Consider the following 27,954-nt stretch of genomic DNA (forward strand, 5'->3'; position numbering starts at 1 on the left):
AGAAGAAAAAAATAGAGATGGGTGCTGGAAAGCACAGGGAAGGAAGGAGGGAGGGGAAGAGACTACAGACCTTCTGGGGTCATGGTGAAGACACAGCCTGGAAGTGAGGTGGAAGCCTAGGCCACCCATTATAGTCAGTCAGAAACCAGGATAAACTTATCACCGAAAAAATCATAGAATCACAATAATCATCATTCTAGTTAGCTGTAGGGATTGGAAAAACACATTCTATACATCATCCTATTTGATCCTCATGACAACCTGGTGAGGTTGGCACTACAGATATAATTGTGCCCATGTTACAGATGAGGAAACCAGTAGAACATAAGCTCTCTGAGGGCAGGGACCAGCTCACTGGTACATATATTTGCATCACTAGCACCTAACACAGTACCTGGCATAGAGTAGGTACTTAATAGGTGGATAATAGGTAGGTAGAGTAGGTACTTAATAAACGCTTGTTGATTGATTACATGAAGCTGAAAAAGGTTAAATGGCTTAGAAGGATCACACAGCTAGTAAGTACCTGAGGTGGGATTTGAACCTCTATGGGTCTTTCAGTCCTCTATCCATTACAAAAATCCCAATCACCCACTTGTTGTTCAGTCCTTTCAGTTGTGTCCAACTCCTCATGACCCAATTTGGGGTTTTCTTGGCAGAAATACCAGAGTGGCTTGTCATTTCCTTCTCTAGCTCATTTTACCAATAAGAAACTGAGGCAAAGAGGGTGAAGTGACTTACCTAGGATCCCACAGCTAGGAAGTGTCTGAGGTCAGATTTGAACTCAGGAAGAAGAGTCTTCCTGACTCCAGACCCAGTACTCTATCCACCGTGCCACCTCGCTGCCCCAACCATCCACTGCCTGGATCTTTTAGAGCCAAAATCACAGACTAGCATAATGCTCATACCAGAAAGGCTCTTAAAAAGACCTAGTTCTACTTCGACCTTTGGCAGTGAAGGAAATTGAGGATCAGATAAGGGAAATGATAAATATCCATTGAGCTGGGTTGCCCACATATCAAGTAATAGGGGAAAGGAGGATCAGTAAACTAGAATTTATTAAGGCCTACTTTGTACCAGGCACTGTGCAAAGCACCAGGGATTCAAAGAAAGGCAAGAGACAGTCCATTTGGTGACACTGAGCAAGTCACTCAACTGTTTGCCTCAGCTTCCTCATCTGTAAAATGAGCTGGAGAAGGAAATGGCAAACCACTCCAGCTGCCAAGAAAATCCCAAATGGGATCTCAAAGAGTCAGACACGACCGAACAACATCAACAAAAACCATTCAGGAGATAGAGATGAGGAGGAAAAGAGTTCCAGCCAGTGAAAGTTCTTGGAGTCGGGACATGGAGTATTCTGTTCAAGGATCATGTCCCAGGATCACAGAGTCTATGCCAAAAAGAAGGTATCAAGTACAGGAGATGGGCTTCCGAGCCAACTGGGTTGTAAAAAAGGGAGAAGACAGGAAAGCGTTGCTGAGAAAAGAATGGCTAACTCAGCCTATTTACCAATTTTGCCTCAGGGCAATAAAACACCTGCCTCCCAGCACTAATTGTCACCTGGTCTCTCCCTGTTTCCCCTTTCCCCAGTTCCCTAGGGCAGGAAATAGGAGCCTGTTGATGAAGCCAACTGTAAGCTCTGATACATGCCGGCTGTGCCAGTCCGTGACATGCCCCACTGTTCATCCTGTGATGCCTCCAGGAGGCCGGGGATGAGCGTGGGGACAGGTGTACCATCTGGTAAGGCTGGGGACGGATTCCCGTACAGCAGGAGGATTAAGTGCTTAGCAGTCAGGCTCTGAAACGCCTGGGGAAGCGCTCTCTTTCCCTGCACAGAACCCAAGAATTTGAGAGTGGGAAGGGCCCTCAGTGATCCTCTAATCCAACCCATGCACTAAAAGGAATTGCTTCTACAGCATCTCTGATGCACGTAGTGAATAAGGCACCGGAATTGGAATCAGGAAGACCTGGGTTCAGTTCCTGCCCCAGATATTCACTCACGGTGTAACTCTAGGCAAGTCCCTTAACTTATCTTCAAATTTCTTCATCTGTAAAATGAGGGGTTGGATTTGGTGGCCTCTGAGGGTTTTTCCAATGATTTGAAGAGATCCTGAAACCTCAGTTTGAAAACCTGCCTGCAGCAGCCTGATTCTATTGCATGGTATAGTTGGTATTGTTAGGAAGTTGTATTTTTTCCGCCCTGACTCAAGCCTGAATTTGCCTCTTTCTGACTTCCACCCACTGTTCCTAGCTCTGCCCTCTGGGGCTAAACTGAGCAAATTTAATCCCTCTTCCACTTGGCAGCATCTTCCTTGCCTCTTTCTTCCTCCTGTGGGATTGCAAAGGAGCCCAGCAAGCAGTTTTTGCCTCACCGAGTGCCTCGGTTAGGCAATTTCTAGAGCCAGCCATGGACCACATCCGGACTTCTTCGGGATACTTGTAATTCCGGTGCATGTAGAGATTTTTGGGGACTTCCGGAAGCTAGTTTGTGGTACTGTGTCTCTATTGTGGGCTAACTTCCTTCATGGTCAAAGATCCGCTGAGTTTCTTTGCTACAATCTAGTGACTCCTCTGACTGGCCAAGCCCAGGTACAAATTGCTGTTGTTTAGTTGCATACAACTCTTAGTGACCCCATGGATCACAGCATGCCAATGGTGTCCCCTTTCTTGACAAAGATACTAGAGTGTTTTGCCATTTTCTTCTCCAGTGATTAAGGCAAACCGAGGTTAAGTGACTTGCCCAGGGTCACACAGCTAGTAAGTATCTGAGGCCAGATTTTAACTCTAGTCTCCCTGACTCCAGCCCTAGTGCTCTATCCACTAAGCCACCTAAGCTGCCTCCCCAGGTATAAATACAGACGCTCTAAGCCCTGTGTTCTGTTCTCTGAAGTCTGCCTACACGGATCAGCTGCCCCAGCACAGAAAGAAGGAATCACATATTAGGTCTCAGCTCCAAGGATCTGACTATGTCATGCGTCTAATTGATGCGCCCACCTATTAGAGTAGGGGCTCGATTTTTTTTATGGAGTCATAGACCCTTTTGGCAGTAAGGTGATACCTTTAGATGCCTTCTCAGAATACTGTTTTTAAATGCACAATACAAAGGAAACAGTTGTATTGAAATATAGTTACAAATTGTTTTTAATTCATAGACTCCAGATGAAGAACCCCTGGTATAGAAGCAATGCAGTATGTGGTGCATTGGTGCATCAGACCTGGAGCTCATGGGACCTTAGATCTGGAGTGTGAAAGGACTTTGTTGTTGTTGTTAATTGTCCCACGCTGTCTCAGCATGCCTCACAGAGAGACGCTCTCAAAGGTTGCTTCTAGATTCACATCTCTTGGCCAATGTAGACCCAAGGAAGTAAAAGGAGGGGGGATGTCTGTTCTTCCTAAAAATGCCCAGGGCTTCTATCAAGTCCCAGCAATCCAACTATCCAAAACTCCCCTTAACTAAGCAGTGCCTAGCAAGCTGTGGACGCCCTAGGGGTTCGGGGTGAGTAGTCAGGGAGGGAGGTAAAAAGCACATTCCTTTCCTTTCCTCACCTCTACCAAAGTCTTTCTACACAATCGTGAACCCAGTTGAGCTCAAAACAAAAGAGGCACCAGAGACCCAGATCCCTGAGGCCACCAAAGCCAAGAAAGCAGCCAGAGTCACCTTTAGTTAAGAGCATTTCTTAAGTAAATTACTTAATAGGACAGTTATAGTCATCAGAGGCATAATTACAAAACATAAGATCATGCACGAAAAAATGCACAGGGGTCAGAGGGGAATCCAGTCAAAAAAGCATGTGTCACACAACACGGGGGGGAGGGGTGGGGAAAGAGGGGGAATGGAAGTGGGGGTTAGGATATGGGCATTCCTTCCTAGGCCTAGGACCCCTTACATAATTCCCAAACCTGTGCCTGTTCCCACCACCCTCACATCCCAATACTGGAGGAGCGAGGAGAGCCTGGGGCATAATTAAAATGAAATAATAATAAACAAACACTAATTAGAGCATCATACATTGTTCCATTAAACTCTGAATCAGCCCTGACAGAACACCTCTTTACAATGGAAAACTTTCCAAGAGAAAACTAATGAGGAGGTTGAACTAGGTGATCTCTCACTTAATAATAACAGGTAGCATTTATACAGTCACTTTGAGATTGGTAAAGCACTTTGCAAATGTTATCTCCTCACAGCAACCCAGCACAGTAGGCTATTATTATCTCCATTTTTTTTAACAGATGAAGAAACTGAGTAAAATAGTGGTTAAATGACTTGCCCAGTGTCCCATTTCTTGTCAGTGCGAAGGCAGGATTTGAACTCACATCTTCTTGACTACAGCTCAAGCATTCTATCCCCTGTGCCACCTATGTGCCCCAGATCCCTTTTACCTCCAGATCTGCAAGTGAGCTTCTCCCCTTCCCTCCTTCCCCAATCCAGGACAAAGGACGGATGCCCTGAGGAGGCGTTGATTGGCCATTGACAGTGACTACAATCCCTGGGAATCCAAAGTTACCCTAGCCCTCACTCCAGGGATCTGAATCCGCCCCTCACACTCCCAAGCAATAGGTCAGGTTCTCATGGGGTTATAAAGTACTGACCTGAAGTACTTTTTAGCCTCTCTGGAAGTTAGTGTTTAACTTGCCATGTAGTGTCATGAGGTAGGCATTTATTAGAGTCACTTCCCCTGGCCTAAATTATTAAGGTTTCCCAGGCTGGGTGAGATACTACCGAAACGGCTGACCTCCAGGGAGACTCAGTTTCCCTTTATGGCCAAATCCCTTTTCAAAGTCATTTCTCCTTCACATACTGTATTAGTCCACGGACTGTTCCCTGAGGCCGTCATGGCAGCTCCTGCCTCTGGACTCGATCCTTCTTCATCTCTAACTTTGAGAATCTTTCTCTTCTTTCAAGTCTCAAGTTCCCTGTCGCCGCCTCTCTGAAGCCTTTCGCCTACCCCTCGGAGGAAGGTGCTTTCTCCCTCTTCAGATTTTCACGGACAACTTTGTACAGATTCTTTCCTTTGCATCCCATTCTGTACTAATCTAGAGTATATTTGTTGGCATGCATGTCCTCACTCCCTGGTAAGCTCCATGAGGGCAGGCATTTTTCATCTTCGTATCCCAAGAACTTAGCCTAATGCCTTGCCCATCGTGTTGTACAATCATTTCAGTTGTGTCCAACTGTTCATGACCCCATTTGGGATTTTCTTGGCCAAGATACTCTAGTGGTTTGCCATTTCCTTCTCCAGCTCATTTTATAGATGAGGCAAACTGGGTTAAGTGACCGAAAGTGTCTGAGACCAGATTTGAACTGGGGAAGATGAGTCTTCCTGACTCCAGGCCCAGCACTCTATCTGCTGAACCACCTAGCTGCCCTTGTCCATAGTAGGTACATAATAAATGTTTGAATTGAATTGAATTTCTAGCCCAAATCAGAAGCCTTGAGAGACCAGGTACTTTGTAGACCTTAGTAAGATCAACTCATATTTATAAAGTGCTTTCAAGGTTGCAGAGTGTTTTCTCACAACCCCATAAGGTAGAGAATGCAACTATTGCTATCCCATTTATAAATATGGAAACTGAGGCACAGAGAGGTTAAGCAATTTGCCCAGATCAAACTCTGGACTTGAACCAAGGTCTTCTACCTCTAAAATCAGTATGCTTTCCATTACACCATACCTGGAAAAGCAATGTACTTTGTATTTGTCAAAATACAATGTTTCTTTCCCATAGTAAAGGGAGAAACATCTTTGGGGAGAGATCAGTTCGACTTTTAAGTTCCCTCACTATACCCGATAGGTCACCTTTTTTTGCACTTTGCTCTTCAAACTCTTTTTTAAAAAATAAAAGCCGGAGGGCCCAGGAAACAAGAAAAATAATTGTGCTATTGGTTTCATGTTTAGAGAGGAAGAGAGTTCTCACTATCTCCATGGCACTTGGCTTGAAAGTGGGCTTTGTTGCTGGAGACACTGCTCCCTTTCAGGAGCTTATTTCCCAGCTGCTGAGAGCCGGGCTGTGTTTTGACGGACGGGGTGAATGCAATGCAGACAGTTGTTTTAATTTCCAGCCAGATGCAGACATCACTCAACAAGGAGCCCGAAACCCAAGAAAGGAAGCCTGGGCACTGGGCTACTGCCATCACTGCCTAGAGTAGTGGGCTGGCTGGAGGGGGCTGGGCGGAAGGAGACCAGGCGGTCAGGGTAACGGATATCCTACTGTAGGGTGCCCAGTGAAGACAGGACCTGGAACAGACAAACTAGAGAAGAACCCCAACATGCACTTGTCATACGGCTGCTCTTTGGGGACAGGGGTAAAAATGGGAGGAGGAGAAAAGAAGTGATATTGAGACATTATATTTTAACACAAAAGGTTATATAAAACAAAAATATGGATGAGTACAAGAAAGGGCTTTGGTAAGTCCATGTTGGTAAAAGAATCATAGAATTTTTGGAAGGGACGGGGTCATCCAGCCCAGCTTCCCAACCAGAAGCAAAAAGCTTCTCTCTCAGTAGTGGGAAGAGAGCTAGACTTTGAATCAGAACCCTAACCTAGTTCCAGCTCCACTACTAACTCCATAACCACAAACAAATTATTCTATTTCTTTGGATCTCAACTACCTCATCTGTAAAAAGGGTTTAATACTATTTGGACTAATGACGTTATTGCAATGACAGAGTTTTGCATACCACAAGGCACAACTCTATTTAAAGCAAGCAGGGTTTCTTAAGTTGGAGGGTTCTGCAAGCCTTTTCTTTCTCTAAGATTATAACTATAATACAACGTAATTGGTTTCCTTTGTAATCCTATGTATTTTTTATGCATCTAAAAATGGTATTCTGAGGAGTCCACAGTCTTTATCAGACTGTCAAAGGGGTCTGTGACACCAAAGAGATTTTTCCATTGTTCAGTGTCCAATTCTTCATGACCCCATTTGGGTTTTCTTGGCAAAGATTCTGGAGTAGTTTGCCATTTCCTTCTCCAGCTCATTTTACAGATGAGGAAACTGAGGCAAAGAAGGTTAAGTGAATTTAGAAAGTGTCTGAGACTGGATTTGAACTCATGAAAATGAGTCTTCCTGACTCCAAGCCCAGTGCTCTTTTTTATTGCACCACCTCCGCACGGTAACGGGGGGGGGGGGGGGGGGAAGCTGATAAACCTCGGATTTAAAGAATCCTATTTTGTAGAACAATGATCTCTGAATGAGGACTTTAAGTAGTGATCCACCAACTGGAGGAGCAGAAGATAGGCCTCATCACACCCCCTCCCATAGGTGTCTCTCCAGCATAACCACACCTACCCTTATCCTCTAATAGTCCCTCCCTTGACTGCGCTAGAGGCCAGCCTACCTCCTCTTTCCTGATCCCAGCTAGTCCCCTCAGGGAAGTTATTCGCTAGCCCACCCTGAGATTACTCACAGCAGCTTTGAGAAATTCCCCCATATACTCCTAGCAAATCTTTTCCCTGTACCCCAACTCGTCTCTGGGCTGCAGCAGGAGCACCTCAGAGGGCTGGCTCTGAGCCAGTGACCATAGGAGTCCAGCTTTCCCTATTTTCATTTTGGGTGAGTCAAACTGAGGCATGGATAGGTTGCAGTTAGGAACAAAGATCTCGTTCCATTATTTCTCCCCCAAATCCACACCTCTTCCACAATGGCCTGTTACCATTAAGGGGGCTTCAAGTCACTGAAGTTCGTAACCTGGAGTCGTCTCCAACTCATTCTCCCACACCCTGCGTATCCGATCAGTTCATTCAATATCTAGCATCTGTTTCTTTCTCAGTAAGTACCCACACAGCTAGATTGCCCTAGTCTAGGTCTTTTATCATCCTCCAGCAATGAGCTCCCAAGTGGTTTTCCTGCCTCAAGTTTCCCCTCACTCCAATCTATCCTCCATATATTTGTATTGTCCTAAAATACAGGTCTGATCATGTCACCCTCCCTGCTTAATAAACTCCTATGGCTCCCTATTGACTCTAGGATCAAACACCATTTCATCTTCAGGTGGAAGAGTGGATGGAATGCTAGATATGGAGTGAGAAGGCCTGAGTTCATCCTGCCTCAGATACTTACTAGAGAAAGTTGGTTGGGTTGAGGTGACCAGAGGGATATTCAGATGTGAAAGTGTCATAAAAACATTTTAAATTAAATAGTTTCTGCAATTGCCAATCTGCATTGATAGGGGCAGTTTCCACACAGGGAGCTCCCTCCACCAATGAAATCACAGGTCCAAAACCGCCACCCCCATCACCCCCTCCTAAAAAGAAGTTTGTTTAGCCTTTTTTTTTTAATAGGCCATAGTGTACAATTGCCTCGAATTGAGCTTATGGTCCACTTAAATCCCCAGATCTTTTTCTCATGAACTGCTATCAAGCCAGGACTCGCCTGTATTTATGTAATTGATTTTTTTTTAAAAAATCATAGATATAGGTCTACATATTTCTCCTTGTTAAATGTCATCTTATTAGTTATTAATAACTCAAATATACTTTAAGGTTTGAAAATATTTTCCTTACAATAAAATCTATGCCTATTTTTTGAAGGGACTGTCATAGAGGAGAGGGCTCATAGTTACCCAGGGCACTCTCCCAGTGTCTCTTTGTGCCCCAATCAGGTGTATAACATTGCCCTGGAGAGACCACACATCTAACCTGATAGATTTCTCATTACCTCTACTAGGCCTATAGCTCAGAGACATCAAAGAAAGAGGAAAAGGACTCATATGTATTTATTTATATTTATGTTTTATTTTTATTTATAATATTTATAGCAGCTCTTTCTGTTACAGCAAAGAACTAGAAATGGGGAGGGGAGGTAACCAGCAAATTGGAGAATGGCTCAACAAATTCTTTTTTATAAATGTGTTGGAATATTAATATGCTATAAAAATAACAAAAGGGACAGTTTTAGAAAAACCATGATCACACTTATGTGGACTGGTACAAAGTGAAGTGAGCAGAATCAGGAGAACAATTTATACAAGAAAGCAATATTATAAAGAAAACTTGGAAAGACTTTAGAACTCTGGTCAATGCAGTGAGCAACTGGGATTCCAATAAATTGGTGATAAAGCAGGTTACCGGTTCCTGGCAGAGAGGTGATGGACTCAAAGTGCAGAATGAGACATATTTTTTTTTTTTTTTGCACAGGGCCAATGTGGGGATTTATTTTGCTTAACTATGCATATGTGTTACAAGAATTGTTTTCTTTTTCAATGGGAACAGAGGGAACAGGAGGTAGAAGAAAGCAGCACAGTCATTCTCCTATCCCATAAAAAAAGGAAAGAAAGGAGGATTACCAAAGCAATTTTTTAAAGCACAGAAGAGAACAGAGGGAAGGAAACACAGACAAGAAAGATAGTGTTGAAAATCTCAGGTTGAATTTTTTAAAGGAAAGGATAAGCTACACATAGTAGAGATTTACCTGGGCTGCCCAATTTTCTATTCTACTTTGTATATAAAAAGAAATTCTCATTTATTTGGGGTTTATTAAGTTCATAATAAAATAATAATAAAACAGAAAAAATCCCACTACCTCTTTTTCCTGACCCCAAACAAAAGGATATTTTTTTCTATGTTACCTGCGCTCACATATTTCTTTGGTTTGTTATGTGGAGTGCAGATAGTTTAGAGACTGATAAGCCCTAACATGAGAAATAAAAATGGACCAGTTCACAAAATACTTGCCTCAACCTACCACCCCACTTACCTTTGTTCTTCCAAGTGGGTAGCCTGGGGGGAAAGAATAACAGGTATCATTTTTATGATGACCCCGTAACACTTGTCAGATCACTTTCTTTGGTTAATAGATGAAGTGAGTCTGCTTTTCTACGATCCAGGGGGGAAATAAAGAAACTGCTCTCTCCAATGGGGATAGAGATGGGTTCTGACTCCACAGATTCCCATTCTCCTCAATGAGACAAGACTCAAACAGCTTCCTCATCAGTGAGGATGGCTCCCCTTACCCAGACTTTTCAAAGACTAAGAGATTTACTAGAGAGCCTGAATGCATACATCAGAGAATGGGATAATTGGATCCAGGTGGTATATTTTGTAGATTGTAAAGAGATTGCACCATACTCTGAATATTATTTGATAGGACAAGTTTTCCCTCCCTCTCTTATTTCTGTTTTCTGTGCAAGCAGGATGTCTCACCCCAAGCCCAGCTGACAGCTCTTCACAGATGAGTTTGTCACTCACTAGCCTTTCAGCAGATTTAACCATTTTTCAACTCTAGCCCACTGGCATGAATAGTTGGCTCTCTGGGGGATTTTAAAGGCTGGCAGAAGGAGATTAAAGAGTTCTATTTGTATCTCTAGAGGGGGTAGGAGTGCCTAGCCCACTACCATAGTAGCCAACAAATTTATCTCTGCCTTGAAAATAGCCACTGGCCTGGTTGAATTGGCTGAGTCAGAACACCTGTCAGGCAAGTAGACCGGAATGATGTCATTCATTCCATCGCTGCTGTACTCTACTCCTCATAGGAGATTGGGGGGAAAGCGTGGGTGGTTAGGAGTGAGTTGTTTAGACTGATCCACAAGACTGATTATCCCCCTGCTCTTTTCCATTTCTCTACTAGGTTTCCAGGGTCCCAGTAGAGTCCTGTGAACAGTATACGACATGTGGGGAGTGCCTGAGCTCAGGGGACCCTCACTGTGGCTGGTGCGCCTTGCACAACATGTAAGTCTGGGAAGTCCTGGGTAATAACAACTCACATTTACATAGAGTTTTACACTATACAAAGTGCTTTCCTCACAATAACGCTGTGAGGTTGATAGTATTCCCATTTTATAGGCGAGGAAAGTGAGGTTCAGAGAAGGTAAGTCATCTGCCCCGGATCACACAGCTCATTTAATGGCAGAGCTGGGACTTCTGACTTGAAGTATAGTGATTTTTTATTTTATATAGCCTCTGCACGAAGACAGGGAACCAAGCACAAATGTCTTCTTTTGGGGAGTTGTGCTTGATGGGGAGAAAGAAGTGAGATCCTCTTTCCCCAGCTGGTGATACTAATAGTGGATAGGGGGTAGCTCCAGGACATGAGACTCCTTTCCATTCATTCGTCTCTCCATCACTCTATTTTGTTCTAGAATCTATCAATATCGGGAACCCAGGCCCAGATATCGTAAGGAGTCATGTTAATACCAAATATCCCTGAAGCAGGAATAATTGAGTACTTCTTCCCCTACTTTGGTCTCTTTCCCAACTGCTCCAAAGTCAGGCCTATGTGTCCCTAACAAGAGTTAGGATCAGAGGAAAGGACTTCAGGATGAAACTATAGCATTTCCTTACTTAACAGCTAACATTTATGTAGCTCTTCGAGATGTGCAAAGTTCTTTGTGTGTTATCTCACTGGATAGTGACATCAATTCTGTAAGGTAGGTGCTATTATCATCTCATTTAAAAAAAAAAAAAAAAACAGAAGTATGACTTCATTGGCAAAGGGAACTCCTGTCTTGGATGGCTCCCACTTAGCATTCAAAGCCCTCCATCACCTGGCGCCCTCCTATCTGACACATCCTCTTTGATCCAGTGACACTGGCCTCCTTACTGGTCCATGGACAAGACACTCCATCCCTCAGCTCCAGGCATGTTCTCTGGCTATCCGCCATGCCTGGAACACTCTCCCTTCTCTACTGCGATTACTGACCTCTTCTTTTAATTCCCAACTAAAATCCCATCTTATGCAGGAAACCTTCCTTAACACCTCTTATTTCTAGTGCCCTCTCTCTGTTAATTATTTCCTATTTATCCTACATATAGCTTGCTTTGTCTATATTTGTTTGCTCACGTTAGATTGTAAGCTCCTTGAAGGCAGGGGCTGTCTTTTGCCTTTTTTTGTATCCCTAGCACTTAGCACAGTGCGTCCACATAGCAAGCACTTAATAAATGTTTATTGATTAATTGATTGATAGACAACTGTTCTGCACCTTGTTGTCTTAGAGAGTTGTCCAGGGCTCTGAGTGGTTAAATGATTGGCTCAGGATCACAGTGTCAGAGGTAAGACTTAAATCCAGGTCTTTTTGCCTCCAAGACAGGTTTTGCCACTCTATAAAACTGCTTCTTGCACCCATTTTACAGATGAGGAAACAGAGGGAGAGGGAGGTTAAGTGATTTACCCAGAGTCATACAACTATTAAATGTTCGAGAAGGGATTTGAATGCTGGGCCTCCTGACTCCATGTCCAGCATTCTAAGACTTCCCCTCTCTGTCTAGAGTAACCAGTAGGTGGCACAGTGGATAGAGTGTTGGGCCTGAGGCCTCAAACCCCTGAGTTCAAATCCAATCTCTGACATACTAGCTGTGTGACCCTGGACAAGCCACTTAATTGCTATCTGCCTCGGTTTTCTCATCTACAAAATGGAGATAATAAAAGCATCTACCTCCAAGGGTTGTTGTAAGGAACAAATGAGATAATATTTGTAAAGTGCTTAGTATAGATTAAGCGCTATGTAAATGTTAGCTATTATATTATTATGTTAGAGTGGATTAAGCACAATCCAGCATCAAGGCAATGCAGTGTGGTAGAAAGAAGACAGGTAAGGAGCTCTTTGGCTTGTAGAAACAGATCTGTCACTCGATAGCTGTGTGAGTCATTCACTCTCTCTGACTCGGTTTCCCCATCTCAGAAACAGGAATTACCACCCTGACTACCTCACAGGCTGCCATAACAGTGAAAATGCTCTGAAAAGTATAAAGTGCTATACAAATGCATGAGGTGACCTTTGGAAGACCCTTCCAGCCCTAGTACTTTATGATTCAAAGGCGCTGGCATCTCCTCCTGACTGTGCCTGGATACAAACAATGAAGTAGCCCATGTCTGAAAGAACCAGTCCTATAAAAATGCAGGATCGCTGCCTTCCTGGCCATGGTACCCTAACTCCAAGAGGAGCTGGGGAGGGAAAAGAAACAGAGAAAGCCTGAGAGACTGCTTGATGAGAAACTAAGAATCCTTCACCCACCCCCCTCTCCCGCCACCCCCCACCCCACCCCAATAGAGCTGGAAACCCTGTGGCCGTGTGCCAGCCAGAAAACATCTCCAAGAAATGTGCTGAGTTGGGGCGGAGGCAGAGGGCCAGAGCTCAGGGTCCCATACAATAGCTCTTGGCTCCCAGCCTTAGCGGCAGGTGTTGGGAGGGCTAAGAAGGGAGGGAGACCGGCATGTCACAGATGCAAAATCTGGACTGGATTTGAGCCCTGCCACACGCTGGGTTCACTGCTTGTGTTTAGGGGTAAAAGGTTGGCGTTTTCCCCCCCGAGAGTATTCTAGCCACGCATTCTCCTACAGCCAGCAGGTCCCAGTTTAGATTAGGCTCATAGAAGTACAGCAAGGAGGGACCCTAGCAGTCGTTGAATCTAGCCCCATCATTTTACAGTTGAGGAAAATAAGGCCCAGAGAGGTTAATGAAGTTAACGCCATGGTGACAAAGTTAGATGTGACAGAGACAGGATTGGTACCCTGACAGCTAGGAGGCTCAGCCGGTGCCCAGAGAGGTTAGTGAGGTTAATGCCGCAGTTACAAAGTGCGAAATGACCAACAGGAGTAGTACCTGACAGCTCAGTGGATAGAACGCTGCGCCTAGAGTCAGGAATTCATGAGTTCAAATTTGGCCTCAGATACTTATTAGCTGTGTGATCTTAGACAAGTCATTTAACCTCTGCCTGCCTCAATTTCCTGTTCTATAAAATGGGGACAATAATAACACCTACTTCCCAAGGTTGTTGAGAGGATCAAATGAGATAATATTTATAAAGTACTCAGCACAGTGCCTATCACAAAGTAGACGCTGTGTAAATGCGATTATTATTACTACTATAATCATTATTATTATTATTATTAACCCAGGTCCTCTGACTCCAGAATCAGTCTTTCCACTGAATTACCACTTTATTCTCATCTTTATTTTCACCTTGCCCCGCCTCTTGAGGCCCAGAATGCCTTCTCATGGACAGATGTTCATGGGAAGCCATTTGGTGTACAATAACAAAGGCATTTGCCATCACTGCCACGTACAATCTTGCTTGTTCATCTGGTACAGCTGTGGTAAACCATCACAGCAGGGAGCACAATTCCACCTCACTGTGGTATGGATTCCGGAACCACAAAATTGCCAGGAGGCATGTCAACTCAGTCATGCCAATGTTGGCTGCTATTGCCCAAGTTCCAACTGTGTCCCACAATTCCTCAACAGAGCATTGTCCCCTGAGCCAACAAGAGTTTGCTAAACCTCCCTAGACCCCTACACGGTTTTCCTCTCCTTCCCAATCATACTGCCCTCCACCAGAATATGAGGCCTTTTCTGATCCCCTCACCCTCAGTAGGTGCCCTCTGCTCCCCGGAAATTGCTTTCTACATAATTTTTGTATTTACTTTTTTTGGGAGGTGTTATTTGGAATATAAGCTCTTTGAGGGCAGAGCTTTTTTTTTTTTTTTAGGTCTTTATATCTCCAATGCCTAGTTCAGTGCTTTGTTGAATGAATGAATGACTGAGAGAGAATTTAGATTATCTCCCCGTTATTATCAGAGCTTTCTCCACCCCATGCCCCTCCAGCTGGGCCTCCCAGAATCATCCAACCACAGCAGTGATGGCAGCAGTAGCAACAGACAGAGTTTGTCTGGCTCCTTCACTCTTCTCGGAGAGGGAGGCAGAGGGCTTGGGAAGATTGCTAAAGAGCCTCTTGGGTCTGGGGGGGGATTTGAAACCTTCCTGTCTCTTCTGTATGCCATGCTCTTGCAAGTGTGTTATTGTCTCCGGGGCTATTTATCTCTGTTAGGGCTGTTGCCATAAATAGTATGATAAAAAAAAAAAGAGCCATTTTCAGTGAGTCAATGAGATAAAGACTCTAGTCAAGAGCTCACTTTGGAGCTATCTTACAGATTCACTTAAACCTCAATAATTCTTTTCTTTGACAGCATTCATATTTAGATCCATTATGTGCCAGAAAAGGGAAAGAGGAGGGGACCTTAGGGGGGTAGGGGGATGAGGAGGGAGTTGGGGTGGAAGTTGCTGTATAAAACGTGGGGAAGTGCTAACCTCAGAGAGTTTTCTCCTCCCCAGCAGCAGACCCTGGCCTTCCAGGCTGTGAGAGTACTTACTCCATAGAGCCCAAGTTACCAGGGGCTTAGAGCAGGAAGAGGAAGATCATGAGATTTAGAGGCAGAAGAAGGGATCTCAGAGATCATCTCCTTAAACACCCACAATTTATACAAAAAGGAAACTGAGGCCCAGAGAGGTTTTAAAAAAATCCAGGGGGAACAGATACAGAGGCCCTGAAGAGAGACATCGTCCTCAGATGGTCCCTTCTGGTCATCTGAGATGGCCCCAGCTGGCATTTCTCCTCTGTCCCTTTGTCTGCAGGAAGCTTTGAATCCAAATTATCCCAAATATACATCTTACAAATAGGGAGAGATAAAAGCAATTTCTAACCATAAGAACTAACTGGTATCAAATGTAAATTGAGGGAGCTTGGCTTCAACAGCCCCTGAGCCCCATTTTGGCTTTGGATCATGATGTAGTCAGTATACATACAATAACAATGTCTCATTTAAGCCTCATAACAACCCTAAGGTAGGTGCCATTATTAACCTAGCCTACCTTTATGGAATAGGAAACTGAGTTGGGAGAGGTTAATGACTTGCCCAGAGTCACACAGCTAATAAGTCTGTGAATTAAGATTCATACTCAGGTCTTTCTATCTAGAAGGCCAGTACTTTATCCACTTTGCCCTGACAACAAGAGCAACCCTCTGTGAAGGGCCTACAAAGAGAATCACCTTACCAGGTGCTGTGGATACGAAACTAGGAATGAACAGTCCCTCCCCTCTTGTATTCTACTCTGCTCCCTCAACCACTTATCCCAGCTTTGGAGGCTGTTATCCATCAATGAGGTCTTGCCAGAATCTTTACCAGGACTTTTTAAAATTGCAAGTAAGGAAAGATTTTATTTTGGGGTGGTAGGGAAAGAGAAAGATACAAAAGATGGATGGTCCAGAAGAGCTTGTTTGCTGGATATGTTCTAGAATTCCTCGTTTTTCATCTTCGCCCTCTGCAGTCTGTGCCTACTTCCTCATAATTCTTTTCCAGGGAAGCCAAATCTCCCTGAGCCTCAGAGAATTCTCCTTCTTCCATGCCTTCACACACATACCAGTGCACAAATGCCTGCTTGGCATACATAAAGTCAAACTTGAGATCTGGGCAGGCCCATACTTCAGCAATGGCTGTTGTGTTACTGAACATATATATTGCCCGCTACACTTTAGCCAGGTCTCTGTCAGGTGCCACAATGTGAGGCTGGTAATTGATTCCAAATTTGAAGCCAGGAGGACACATATATGAACTAAATGGTTCTCTTGGTCTTGATTGTGGTAATGGCAGCATTGACATCCTTGGGTACCACATCACCACAGATAGCATGCAACAGGCCATGATGTGGGTCACACATTCAGTTGGGAGGGATCAAAGCAGGCACTAGAGATCTCTGCTACAGGGAACTGCTAATTATAGGGCTTTTCAGTAGAGACAATGGGCGAGTAGGTGATGAGGGGGAAGTGGATTTGGGGGTAAGGCATCAGGTTGGTGTGGAACTCTGTGAGGTCTACATTGAGGGCACCATCAAAGCACAAATAATGGAGGAAACAATCTGGCCCATGAGCCGGTTGAGGCTGGCACCAACCCATACTCAAACAAGATTTCTCTCAATAACATTCCCAAAGATTGACCATTCACTCTCCATCTGAGACTTCCAGTGAGAGGAAACTCACTACATGCCAGCTGTGCATTACATCTTTGGATGATTATCATTGTTAAGTTTTATTTATGTCAAGTCAGTGTCTTTTGTTTTTTTGTTTGTTTGTTTTCTTGTCAGTGTCTTTTTTTAAAAAATTCAAGTTGGTTGATACTCTTTAGACAAAGCACCACTTTTATCGGATGATATATTTAGAGCTAGAAGGAGAATCAGAAATCAGTTTTACAGATAAGGAAACTGAGGTACTGAGAAGCTTAAGTGACCAGCCATGGGTCACACAGCTAGTAAGCATCTAAGGTAGGATTTGAACTGAGGTCTTTGTGACTGCTAGTGCCAAGTTCTATCCACTATGCTATCCAGTTGCCCCATTAGAATCATCTGTGTTTGTGCCACCAGAATTTCATTCTTGAGAGTTTCCTATCCTTCTTGAGATGATTTCTCCCATAGAAGTTTTGACCTTGGATCTTGCCTTTTTGTGCCTAAGTTAAATCCCCTTTGCTACACATTGAATCCATTTCCATTCAGCCTGAGTTCAATAGAAGTCAACATAGGAGTCACTGTACATAGTAGACAGAAGGAGTCCTTTGGAGGAGGAGAAGAAGGAAGAAAAACAGAGAAAGGCTTGAATGGATCAGTCCTAACTCCATCATAACAGGCCCTCATGGCACTTACCCTGTCCAAGAGAAAATAAGAGCTTTGTCCCTTCTATGCCTTGATATCTGTTGTAGGTGCTCCCGGAGGGACAAATGCCAGAGGGCCAGGGAAGCTAACAGGTTTGCTGCCAACATCAGCCAATGCATGAGCCTCAAGGTAAAACCCAGCAGCATCTCCGTCTCTGAACACAGCCGATTGGTAAGTACACCCAACAATGTGTGTGTGGGGGGGGGTGACTCCATGTCAAAAGCCATACGTAGTTCATTGTAAGCTGAATCTTGTTTTAAACCCACCAGCAGAGCTTTCTATTTAGAGGAACACTACAGTGAATCCATTTTTAAAAAGAAATGAAAGGGGGAGGGGAGAGGAGAGGAAGAAAGGGGAAGGGAGGGAGGGGAGAAGAGATAGAAGTTGGAAATCAAAATTTTAAATAAAAATGTTAAAAAATTTGGAGGAGAGAGGGAGAGAGAGGAAGGGTGGGGAGAGAGAGATACTATTCTGACTTTGAAAAAAGTAAAGTGTTGTCTTGTGAGTTTGACTTTAATTTTTGGGGAAAAGCTAGAAATAAAACTTTGGAAATCTTAAAAAAAAAAAAAAGTGAATAATCACTCACTATCCTCCCCCAAAGCCTATATCATCTGTTTTTGTTTTTGTTTTTGTTATATTTGAGACTTTTCAGGCAGAGGATTTCATGAAGTGGAGTAGGCCTGAAATATATTCCAAAACCATTTCTTGCCATTATCCATCATTTGAAGTTACCATTAACACTGCTTCTACCCCTCCACTGGCATAAATCATGAGTTACTTCTATGTGTATTGGAGGTAGAGGGCAATTAATCCCATACCTGCGTGAGTTCAAAATAGAAAATCCTTTAGCCACCTGTCAAGGTCCAGCCCAAAATATTCCATGTCCTCAGGCCCTGCACTGTCTTTCAGTTTCAGAGGATTTTTATGAGCATCCATGAATGTTAATTAGCTGATGAACCATCCATTATTTCAGTTCCTACATCCCTATAAAGAGACCTGTCCTCCATAGGACAGGGCAGGTGGATAATACAGAGGGAAAGAATGATAGGTAGGGAGTCTACTGTCTGAAGGGAACCAAACTAGACAAGAAATTTGGGAACAAAGTAACTATCAGGGGGAGTGGGAAATACTATCAATCAAACAATATGCATTAAGCACCTACTGTGTGTTAGGGAACTGGGAATACAGTATGCCTTGAAATCTCTCTATAGAATTTCTCCAGGCCTCAGTTTACCCATCTCTCAAATGAAGGGCTTAATCTAGATGTTCTCTGAGGCCCTCTCTAGCTTGGGCATTGTATGATCCATAACCTAAGAAACAGTGAAATTTATTCCAACCTCCTCCTTCCCTAGCACCCAACTTTTAGTAAAGTTATTATTAAAAATCAGAATGAACCCATATTTCTTTCTTTTATTCCTCCTGCCCCACCCCCACTTTTGTGGGGTAGAGTGTGGGGAGCTACTCCTAAACTGGAAAATAACTGTAAGATGGTGCCAAAGAGCAACAGAAAAGAAACGAGAACTCTGGGTAACTCATCAACTTGGTCATTAACCTCTGATGATTAATAAGTTAGAAAAGGAGAATTCATTTTGGCACCTAGATCTGAAGAAATCACAAAAGACCCCATACTGTAATTCAGGGATGCAGCCTGAATTAAAGGGCTAAGTTCTTGACTCAGTTTCAAATTTGCATTGTCCCTCCACCCTACTCAGGCCCTCAGTGATTCCTGGGAACAGACAGATTGGCCTGGTGGAGGAAAAAAAAATGGGCCTACTTTATCACCTAGTGATACCGAACTGTCGCCTGCAGAGTTATGGGCAAAGAACCTAAGAGCTGGAAGGGAGCTTAGAGATCACTGCTTGAGGTAGTGATGATTCCGTCTTGGTTTTGTATCTCAGGATCTTATACATAGTAGGCATTTAATAAATGTTTCATGATTGCTTGATTGAACTGGTCCAATATCCTCATTTTACAAAGAAGGAGGTTAAGGCCCAGATTCACTAAATATGACACAGGGAATTAGTATCAGGGCTAAAACTTGCCCAGTTTTGCAGGATGCCCAGCACCTACTGTAATGCCTACCTTGTAGAAGACCCTAAGTAAATGTTTGCTGGATTGAACTGAATTGGATTTCCTTCTCCTTCAGCTCAGCCTGACTGTCAGTGATGCCCCAGACCTGTCTGCAGGTGTTACCTGTGCTTTTGGGAACCTGACAGAGGTGGAAGGGCAGGTGTCAGGGAACCAGGTTATCTGTCCCTCCCCTGGGGTCAAGGATGTCCCTGCCATCCCTGTGGATCAAGGTAAGAAGGGCCTGATGTCCCACCAAGAAGAAAAGGGGGAGAGGAGAAAGGCAGGTTGCTAGGCAGAGCATTCTCACCCCACCGTCTCCCTGAGTTGAATGTACTCTTTTCCTGAAGGCCAGGAACAGGACAGGATCTGGGATCTGCCATTATATTATTTGTGTGCTCAGGGTTATTTTGGATCATAGAATATGGAGTCATATCTACTGAGTCTCCTCTGTGGATCAAATACTGAATGCTTTCCAGAGCTCTGATAGGATCAGAAAGTCCTTCAGTCACTGCTTGTAACCTCAACCCAAACCAAGAGATTCTAGAACATATGGTCGATTAAGACCTCTTTCAACTGGGTCAGAATGTAGATGGTTAGTATCTCCCCCTCGCAATATTTTTTTCTTTTACATAGATTTTGAATTTATTTATCTGCTTATATGGTATTTCCCCTGAGTAGAATGTAAGCTCCTTGAAGGTAGGTACAACTGTCACCTTTTTTGTCTTTGTATCCCCAGCACCCACTGCAATGCCTGATACACAGTAGGTGCTTAATTGACTTGCTTAGAATCAGCAGCAGAAAAAAGGTGACTGCCCTTCTGAGAGGTGATGGAAACTTAGGGCTCCAGCTGATTAACAGACTCCTAGGAAGTCTGAGAAGTCATTCCAAAAACTCCCATTAGCTCATCCTCACAATCCCTAAGGTTTCACCCCTTGTAAGGACACAGGTGAGGAAAGATAATCCTAGCTCCTAAAGGGGTTTGAATATCATCTAAACCACAAGTTGTGTTATCTCCATACTAGAGTAATGGCCTCAGGAAATCACTCAAACCCTGGTCAGTCTGAAGCCAGGGTTCTAATTCTGGTTGGTCTTAAGCCTAGTGTCAGGGCTGGCCCTTCATTCCCAAGCTATTGCCACTTTTCAGAAGCTTATTATTTGAGCATCCACTCTCCTTTTCCTTTGTCTTTCTCCTAGCTTCATATGCTGGTGCCAACATGAAGTTAGGCAGTATTTCTTTACAAAGAAAAGCAGGAGTGCACGTGTGTGTGTGTGTGTGTGTGTGTGTGTGTGTGTGTGTGTGTGTGTGTTAGAAAAGGCACACGAAAACAGAAGGCATAAAAGTTATTTGACTAATGTAGAGCTGGCCAGATTTAAACTCACAGATCTAATCGGCAGGGTTTCCTCCTAGCCCATATCTGGAGAGCCCTCTTCTCCCCCATCCTCTCATCAGAAGGCCTGTTTATTCATTCTCTTCTCCTTTCTCTTCCAGACTGGTTTGGCCTGGAACTACAGCTAAGGTCCAAGGAGACCGGGAAGATGTTTGTCAGCACTGAGTTCAAGTTTTACAATTGCAGTGCTCACCAACTGTAAGCATTATTTGTCTCTTGACCTCCATCTCCACCGCCACCTCAGTCCTAGATCCCAGCAGCTCCCACCCCCAGCCCTCACCCAGAATCACAGATCTCCAAATCAGAAGGTACCTCAATTCAGAGATGCAGCCTCTGGTAGAAGGTTGAGTTCTTGACTCATTTACAAATTCAGACAAGGTGGAACCCTAGGTCTTGATGGGCAAAGCAGCAAAAATTACCCATTTATAGACACTGAGGGTGAGGGGAAAGGGGCTTTTGAAGATGGAGAGGGGGAAGTAGGAAGGGTGCCATATGCATTTGAAGTTAGAAGAGGCTCTGTGTTAGGAAAGACCACATTGAAGATCAGACCCATGAAGTAAACATGGGGGAGGGGAGAAGTGGTCTGAGGCAGCACAGGTTAAATGAAAAGCTGGGGAGAAGGAGAAGAATGTCCTCAACCCTCCTGAGCGGAAGTAGAGAAACGGCCCCTAGGATGGTCTAAATGCAGCCTAGTTGATTGAGCCAAGGTTCTCATGGGGCTTTAGCATAACCTGATGGTGCCCCCAAGCTGTGTGATTCTGTAACTGTACACAAAAGCTGAGAATGTCTTCAGTGAGAGGCCTAGCCAGAAGGGACAGGCATGAAGCATAGGCCTTTGCACAAATTTTTCCTGAATGAGCCCTCTCTCAGAAAGGCTCTAAGCCTCCTCTTAGAGGCTCACATGCATTTGGCTCCAAGAAGGGGGAGTATTGGCATCTATATGGCTGCAGCACGGGGTGTGGACCCAGTGGCCCTGGGCATTCAGCAGGGAGGGTAAACCACAGACACTGAGCCCAATCAGGTAATTCCCAGAGACCCAAGCCCTAGGAATAATACACACTCTGGAACCTGGCACAGGGCACTCGTGGCCTGAGCAGGCATCAGGACTCTACTAATGCCATGTTTGTAGGACACAGGCTGGGGAATGTACAGGAGAGAGACAACACTAAGCCAGAACAAAGAATTTTCTGAAAAAGAGAGAAGAGGGTTCAAATAAATAGCTAAATAAACCCCCACTCCTTGATCTTTCCTGCTTAGATCTCCATTTACATTTTTAGAATAAGGTCACTAGAGAGGCAGAGGACAGAGATAAGCTGTTTAGTCATTTCAATCATGTCCAACTCTTCGTGACCCCATTTGGGGTTTTCTTGGCAAAGATACTGGAGTGGTTTGCCATTTCCTTCTCTGGTTCATTTTACAGATGAGGAAACTGAGGCAAATAGGGTGAAATGACTCACCCAGGGTCACACAGCTAGTAAGTGTCTGAGGCCTTATTCGAACTTATGAAGATGAGTCTTCTTGACTCCAAGCCCAGTGTTCTATCCACTCCACCACCTAGCTGCCCAAGACTACTGAACACCAATGGGGGGAAAAAACCCAAAGCATTTGTAGTTAGGTTTGTCCTGGAAGAGGAGAGAGCCAGAGTCTTAGGGCTAACTAAGGTAGGCCTGGGTGGAAAGGGAGCAGGAAAGCCAAGACAAGACCTAAAATGAGGCCAGGCTTACCAGTAACCACCCTCACCAATCTTGCATTTTGTAAACTTGAGAATCTTGGGACTATAACCTCTTCCTTCTCTTTCCCAAAGCCCTGCATAGCCCTTGCTACCCTGATGGTCCTCTCTGTTCTGACTCCATCCTATTAATCTTGCCAGTGGGCCAGAGAACTAGAGCCTGAGCCAACCCCTCCTCCCTTGAGAATGCATGCTTTGTGACAGCATCCTCATCTCCATGGCAACCTTATGTGATGTCACTGCTTTCTCTCTCAGGTTACTGTAGCAATATGGATGCTGTCACAGTGTACAGGGATGCAGTAGAAACCAGGAGGCTTTGGTAGTAGAAATTTCACTTTGCTGCCAAAAGTATTCTTCTTCTTGTAGGAAAAAGAGCACTTGCTTTAGAGCTTCCGAATCTGGATTCAAATCTAATGCCTATCCCTTACTACCCATGTGACTTCACCTTTTCTGGACAATTTCCTCTTCTAAAAGATGAAGGAATTGTCCTAATGACCTCTGAAGTCCCTGTTTGCTCTAAATCTGAGATCCTATATTTCCACCCCAGCATTCATGATTGAACATCTTGGAACCAAGGAGCCTTAGAAATCATCTTGTGTAATACTTGAATTTTACAGATTAAAAAAACCGAGGTCCAGATGTTAAGTGATTTGCCCAAGGTCACACAGAATCAGAAGGGAACTCAAAGTTCAGCTGGTTGGATTCTAGGCCCAGTGTCCATGAATCCCCTCTCCAACATTCCTGAGAAGTGGTCATTGAACCTCTGTTTGGCCACCTCCAGTGACAGGGCACTCAATTCCCAGGTCCTCCAGACTCCAAGTCAAGAAAGACCATCCTATTTTTGTACTGTTCCATTAGGAAGGTTTTATTTTGAGCTGAAATCAATCTCCCTAAAACTTAAGGTTGTTGTTTTTTTTTTGTTGTTTGTTTGTTTGTTTTACATAAAAACCTAGTTTTTTTACACCTCCCTTTAGAAGAGAACTCATTGGTCCTGTAGAGCTAGGGCAGAGAACCCCCAGTCTCCTGTCCAATACTTTTCTGCATTCCACGATAGAGTTTCCTGATATCCTAAAAACAAGATTCTGTTGGATCTGAGAATATGCTATGAGCCCATGCCCAAGGGACTAAAGGACATTGATCAACGGAGCCAAATCAAATCCAAAAGTGGACCTAAAAGAAGTTGAATGAATGGTTTCTGTGTGTTCATTAAATAACCCCTACGTTACTTTGTTGTTGTTAGAGGATGCCTATCTGTGAGTGTTTGCTATAGGCAGAAACCCTCAGACCAGTCACTTAAGGAGTGGTAACAGAATCAAATAGAAACAAGCGCACATATTGACTTACAAAACCACAAATTACTATTATCTATGTTTTATTGTATTTTTGTTTTGTTAAATCATTTCCTAATTAGATTTTAATCTGGTTTAGGCAGCACTTAGGTTGTGGGCTTTCATGCAGCAGGCAGGCTATGAGTTTGACATAAGGAGCAGAAGGTCAGGGGCAAAAGGCAGGTAGGTTTGGGCATTATGGGGGATCTGAACTGAAGAAGTTTCTCTAGAATATTATCACAGCCGATCCAGAGAGACATGGCCAGTGCTGCCCTGCTCCTGGCTCCTGACAGTAACATGAGCCCCACAAGGTGGCACTAGATTGTAGACCCAGGAGCCAACCAGAACCTTGTGCCTCATTGACTTAAGTCACCTTCTTACCTTTTGCCTCATGGGGCTTTCAGCATCACCACTTTCTTAACTCAATAATCTAATCCTAATTTGAAGCCCAAGGTCTCCTCCACTTTCTTGGCCAGAGGATAAAGAGCTGGCCTCAGAGTCAGGAAGACCTGGGTTCAGGTCCTATCTCTGTATATATTGCTCATAGGCAGCTAGATGGTATAGTAGATAGAGTGCTAGACTTGGAGTCAGGAAGACCTGAGTTCAAATTCAGCCTCAGGCACTTTATAGCTATGTGACCTAGGGCAAGTCACTTAACCGCTCTGTGCCTCAGTTTCCTAATCTGTAAAATGGAAATAATAATAGTGCCAACCTCCCAGGATTGTTGCGAAGAAAAAAGGAGAAAATATTTGTAAAGTGCTTAACGAACCTTAAAACATTATATAAAGGCTAACTATAAACGTAAATTTAGTCCTGCTTTCCAGCAATTCCTTCTTTCTTTCTGACTCCATCTCTGCACACTCACTCACTCAAGATTATGTTTTCTCAGGTTCATTTACAAACAAAAAGCAAAAGTATAAAATTGGCACCTCTGGATTTAGAATCCAAGGGTCATACTCTTAGAGGGAAAGGAATCTTGGTCAAATTCCCTCATTTGGGGTTTTTTGTTGTTTTGTTTTGTTTTGTGTTTGGATGAGAAAGCTCCGACCCAGCCACATATGTGACCAAGACCACTCAGGTGGTCCTAGGATAGTATCATGGACTCAGAGCTAGAACCATTGATTACAACCCACTTATTTTACATATGAAGAAACTGAGACCCAGAGAGATTCAGTATTTGCCCAATGTATAGTAAGTGTCTGGGGCAGTATTCAAACCCAGATCTTCCCAACTCTAAGTCCAGGGGTCTACACCACCTAGCTGCCCTCACTGCACTACACTGTCTCTCAATGCCTTATCAATGGCAAAGGTGAGATAAAAGCTTCTGTTTCTGGCTCTTTTCTAGCCAGTTTAGAGTGGAAAGCAATTAAAGGAGGTGCCTGACCTGCTCCATCCCCTAAAACCAGCTCCATTTTATCAATAGGCCAATCTCTCCCCCTACACACATTGAGAAATACCAAAAGAGCAGCAAAAGTTTGTCTGTTATATGTCAAGGAAGCCAGTGTGTCAAGCTAAATTCTGATTATGTTGTCCTAAGGGCGATGTGACACACTTTAATTGTACTTGCTGGCCCTTAGATTCTGGAGGAAGAACAAGAGGTCCGGTTAATCCACTACCCTCCCTTTCCCACATTCGAATACCCCCAATTTTCTGAGATAATCACTACTCCCCCAAAAAAATTAATATGAAAAAGTCTTTAATTCTTGAGACTAATCTCTTCTATTTTACATTACATTTTATTGCTTTTTAAAGTGTTTTCACAGATATTATCTTATTTGATACTCTCCTGTGAGATCAATTTATTGTCTCCATTTTATAGATAAGGAAATTGGGGCTCTGGAAAGGTTATAATAATAGCTAGCACTTATATGGTACTTTAAGGTTTGAAAAGCACTTTATATATGTTATCTTACTTGATCCTCGCAGCAGCCAGGTAAAGAAGGTACCAGTATTATCTCCATTTTAGAGATAAGGAAATTGAGGCAAACAGAAATTAAGTGACTTGCCCAAGGTCACACAGCTAGTAACTGCCTGAGATAGGATTTGAACTCTGGTCTTCCTGATTCCAAGTCCAGCATTCTATCAATCTTGACACTAGGCTGCCTAGGTAAATAGCTAATAGGCAGAAGAGGCAGGTCTTCTGACCAGTCAAGGCTTCTTCCACTACTCTAAGCTCCTTCCAGGTCCTTTTCCTCTCTCCTCTGCCCCCACACCTGCTAATCTGTTCAATATTAAAACTACCTTTCTGACTAAGACTGGTGAATGAATGAATCACCTTGCTTTTCTCTGGCTTCATTCACTCAGTAATGACAAGATCTTACTATAAGATCTTTGGATGGAAGACAAATGGTTCTCATTGCTATAAGCTGTCCCTATTATCCTTTTAAAAGGTGGGAAATAAAGTATGTGACCCTAGCCTGATAGCTGATCAGTGTGACCCAATTTTCAACTTCCTCTCTCTCCACCCTTCGTTTCCTCCCTCCATGCAGGTGCCTGTCCTGTGTCAACAGTGCCTTCCGCTGCCATTGGTGCAAATATCGAAACCTCTGCACCCATGATCCTACGACCTGTTCCTTCCAAGAAGGCCGTATCAATATTTCTGAGGTAATGTGGGCAGAAATTAAACATAGGCTTTATGTAGGGGTGTGTTGGTAAATGTTTAACAACCAGCTCACTGGAGGGGGTGGGAGAAGGTGGTGTGCATGACATACTCTTAAGTTTAAATTTGCATTATTAGCATTTCTCCATCACTTTCTTAAATAAATCAATTAAGCCTTGATTTCTACTTTGCCACTTTCCAAAGTATAAGTTGGTACTTTGAAATTTAACAATCTGCTTTCACAAGCTAGTTTGAGCTAGCTCCAGCATATACCTGGCTTTATAAAATGCTTATTGAGTCTGAGTGGCCTTGCCCATTCTCATAGGGTAAGTTGTAGGCTCCTTCATGCCATCTCCCTGCCTTAGGTCTATCTCTTTCTTAAGCATCTTTCTTTGAAGCATACAAGTGAATCAGATTCCAATGTCCACCCAAGAAATTCCAAAAAGAGGAGAAAATTGTCCTTGCAATGTAAATATATGTTGCAGTTCCCAATGGGGACCGTTAACTCTATTCCTTAGAGCATTAGCTATCCAAATATCCAAGGGGTCAAAAGCAAAGGTTTGGAGAAGATGTGCTTGGACAGCCAATCAGATACCCTGTACTAGAACATCAAAGAATGGCCTTCATTCATTGTGTTCTTTGAGGAGAAAAGTCACTTTAAGACTGGCTAAACATAAGCTCTAGTTCAATAGAAAACTGTGTCATTTCTCTTTCTTGATCTTTCATACCAAGGTCCCTTTCACTGATGAAAGACTGATTTTTTTTTTATTCTATCACATTAGAATATTAAATATTCTAATTCTATTCTAAATTCTAAATATTCTATTCTAATATTAAATATTCTAATTCTATTCTAAATTCTAAATATTCTATTCAGAATATTAAATATTCTAATTAGAATATTACATTTTCTAATACAGGCAGGTAGGTGGCAGAGAGGATAGAACACTGGCCTAGAGTTGGGAAAATATGAGTTCAAATCTGGCATCAGATACTTTCTAGCTATGTGACACTGGACAAGTCACTTAACCCTGTTTGCCTCAGTTTCTTCTTCTGTAAAAATGAACCAGATAAGGAAATGGCAAACCACTCTAGTATCTTTGCCAAGGACACCCCAATGAGGTCACAAAAGGTCAGATACGATGAAACAACCACAAATATTCTAATACATACACAGGTGGTGACCTGTTGGAGGAAAAGAAAGAATGAATTATAGCCAGAGGAGAGTGCCATGTATGTGTCATTTTGTTATCTAGTAAACATCCCGTCCATGGTGCCTGACCTGCCTTTGTTATCAACACAGTGAAATGCCAAGTTGCTTATCTTCCCAATAAATATTTCAGGTCAATGAATATTGATTGAAGCTGGCTTGCTGGGCCTATTTCGAGAGCCTGAGGATAGTATGACTTGCTGGGTCTGTTTCCTT

General features: G+C 43.4%; 1 protein-coding gene across 1 annotated transcript in view; it reads left to right on the top strand.

Moving 5' to 3' along the window:
• Positions 1-27,954, top strand: part of PLXNA2 (plexin A2) — a 316,420-nt gene that overhangs the window by 196,264 nt on the left and 92,202 nt on the right. Inside the window, exons 5-9 of the mRNA XM_027871180.1 lie at positions 10,568-10,668; positions 17,462-17,585; positions 19,561-19,714; positions 20,974-21,070; positions 26,419-26,533. Coding sequence (XP_027726981.1) covers positions 10,568-10,668; positions 17,462-17,585; positions 19,561-19,714; positions 20,974-21,070; positions 26,419-26,533 — 591 coding nt within the window. The remainder of the gene's footprint in view (positions 1-10,567; positions 10,669-17,461; positions 17,586-19,560; positions 19,715-20,973; positions 21,071-26,418; positions 26,534-27,954) is intronic.

The sequence above is a fragment of the Vombatus ursinus genome, unplaced genomic scaffold (assembly GCF_900497805.2).
Source record: "Vombatus ursinus unplaced genomic scaffold, bare-nosed wombat genome assembly UNPS02014798.1, whole genome shotgun sequence".
In the NCBI taxonomy this organism is placed as follows: domain Eukaryota; kingdom Metazoa; phylum Chordata; class Mammalia; order Diprotodontia; family Vombatidae; genus Vombatus; species Vombatus ursinus.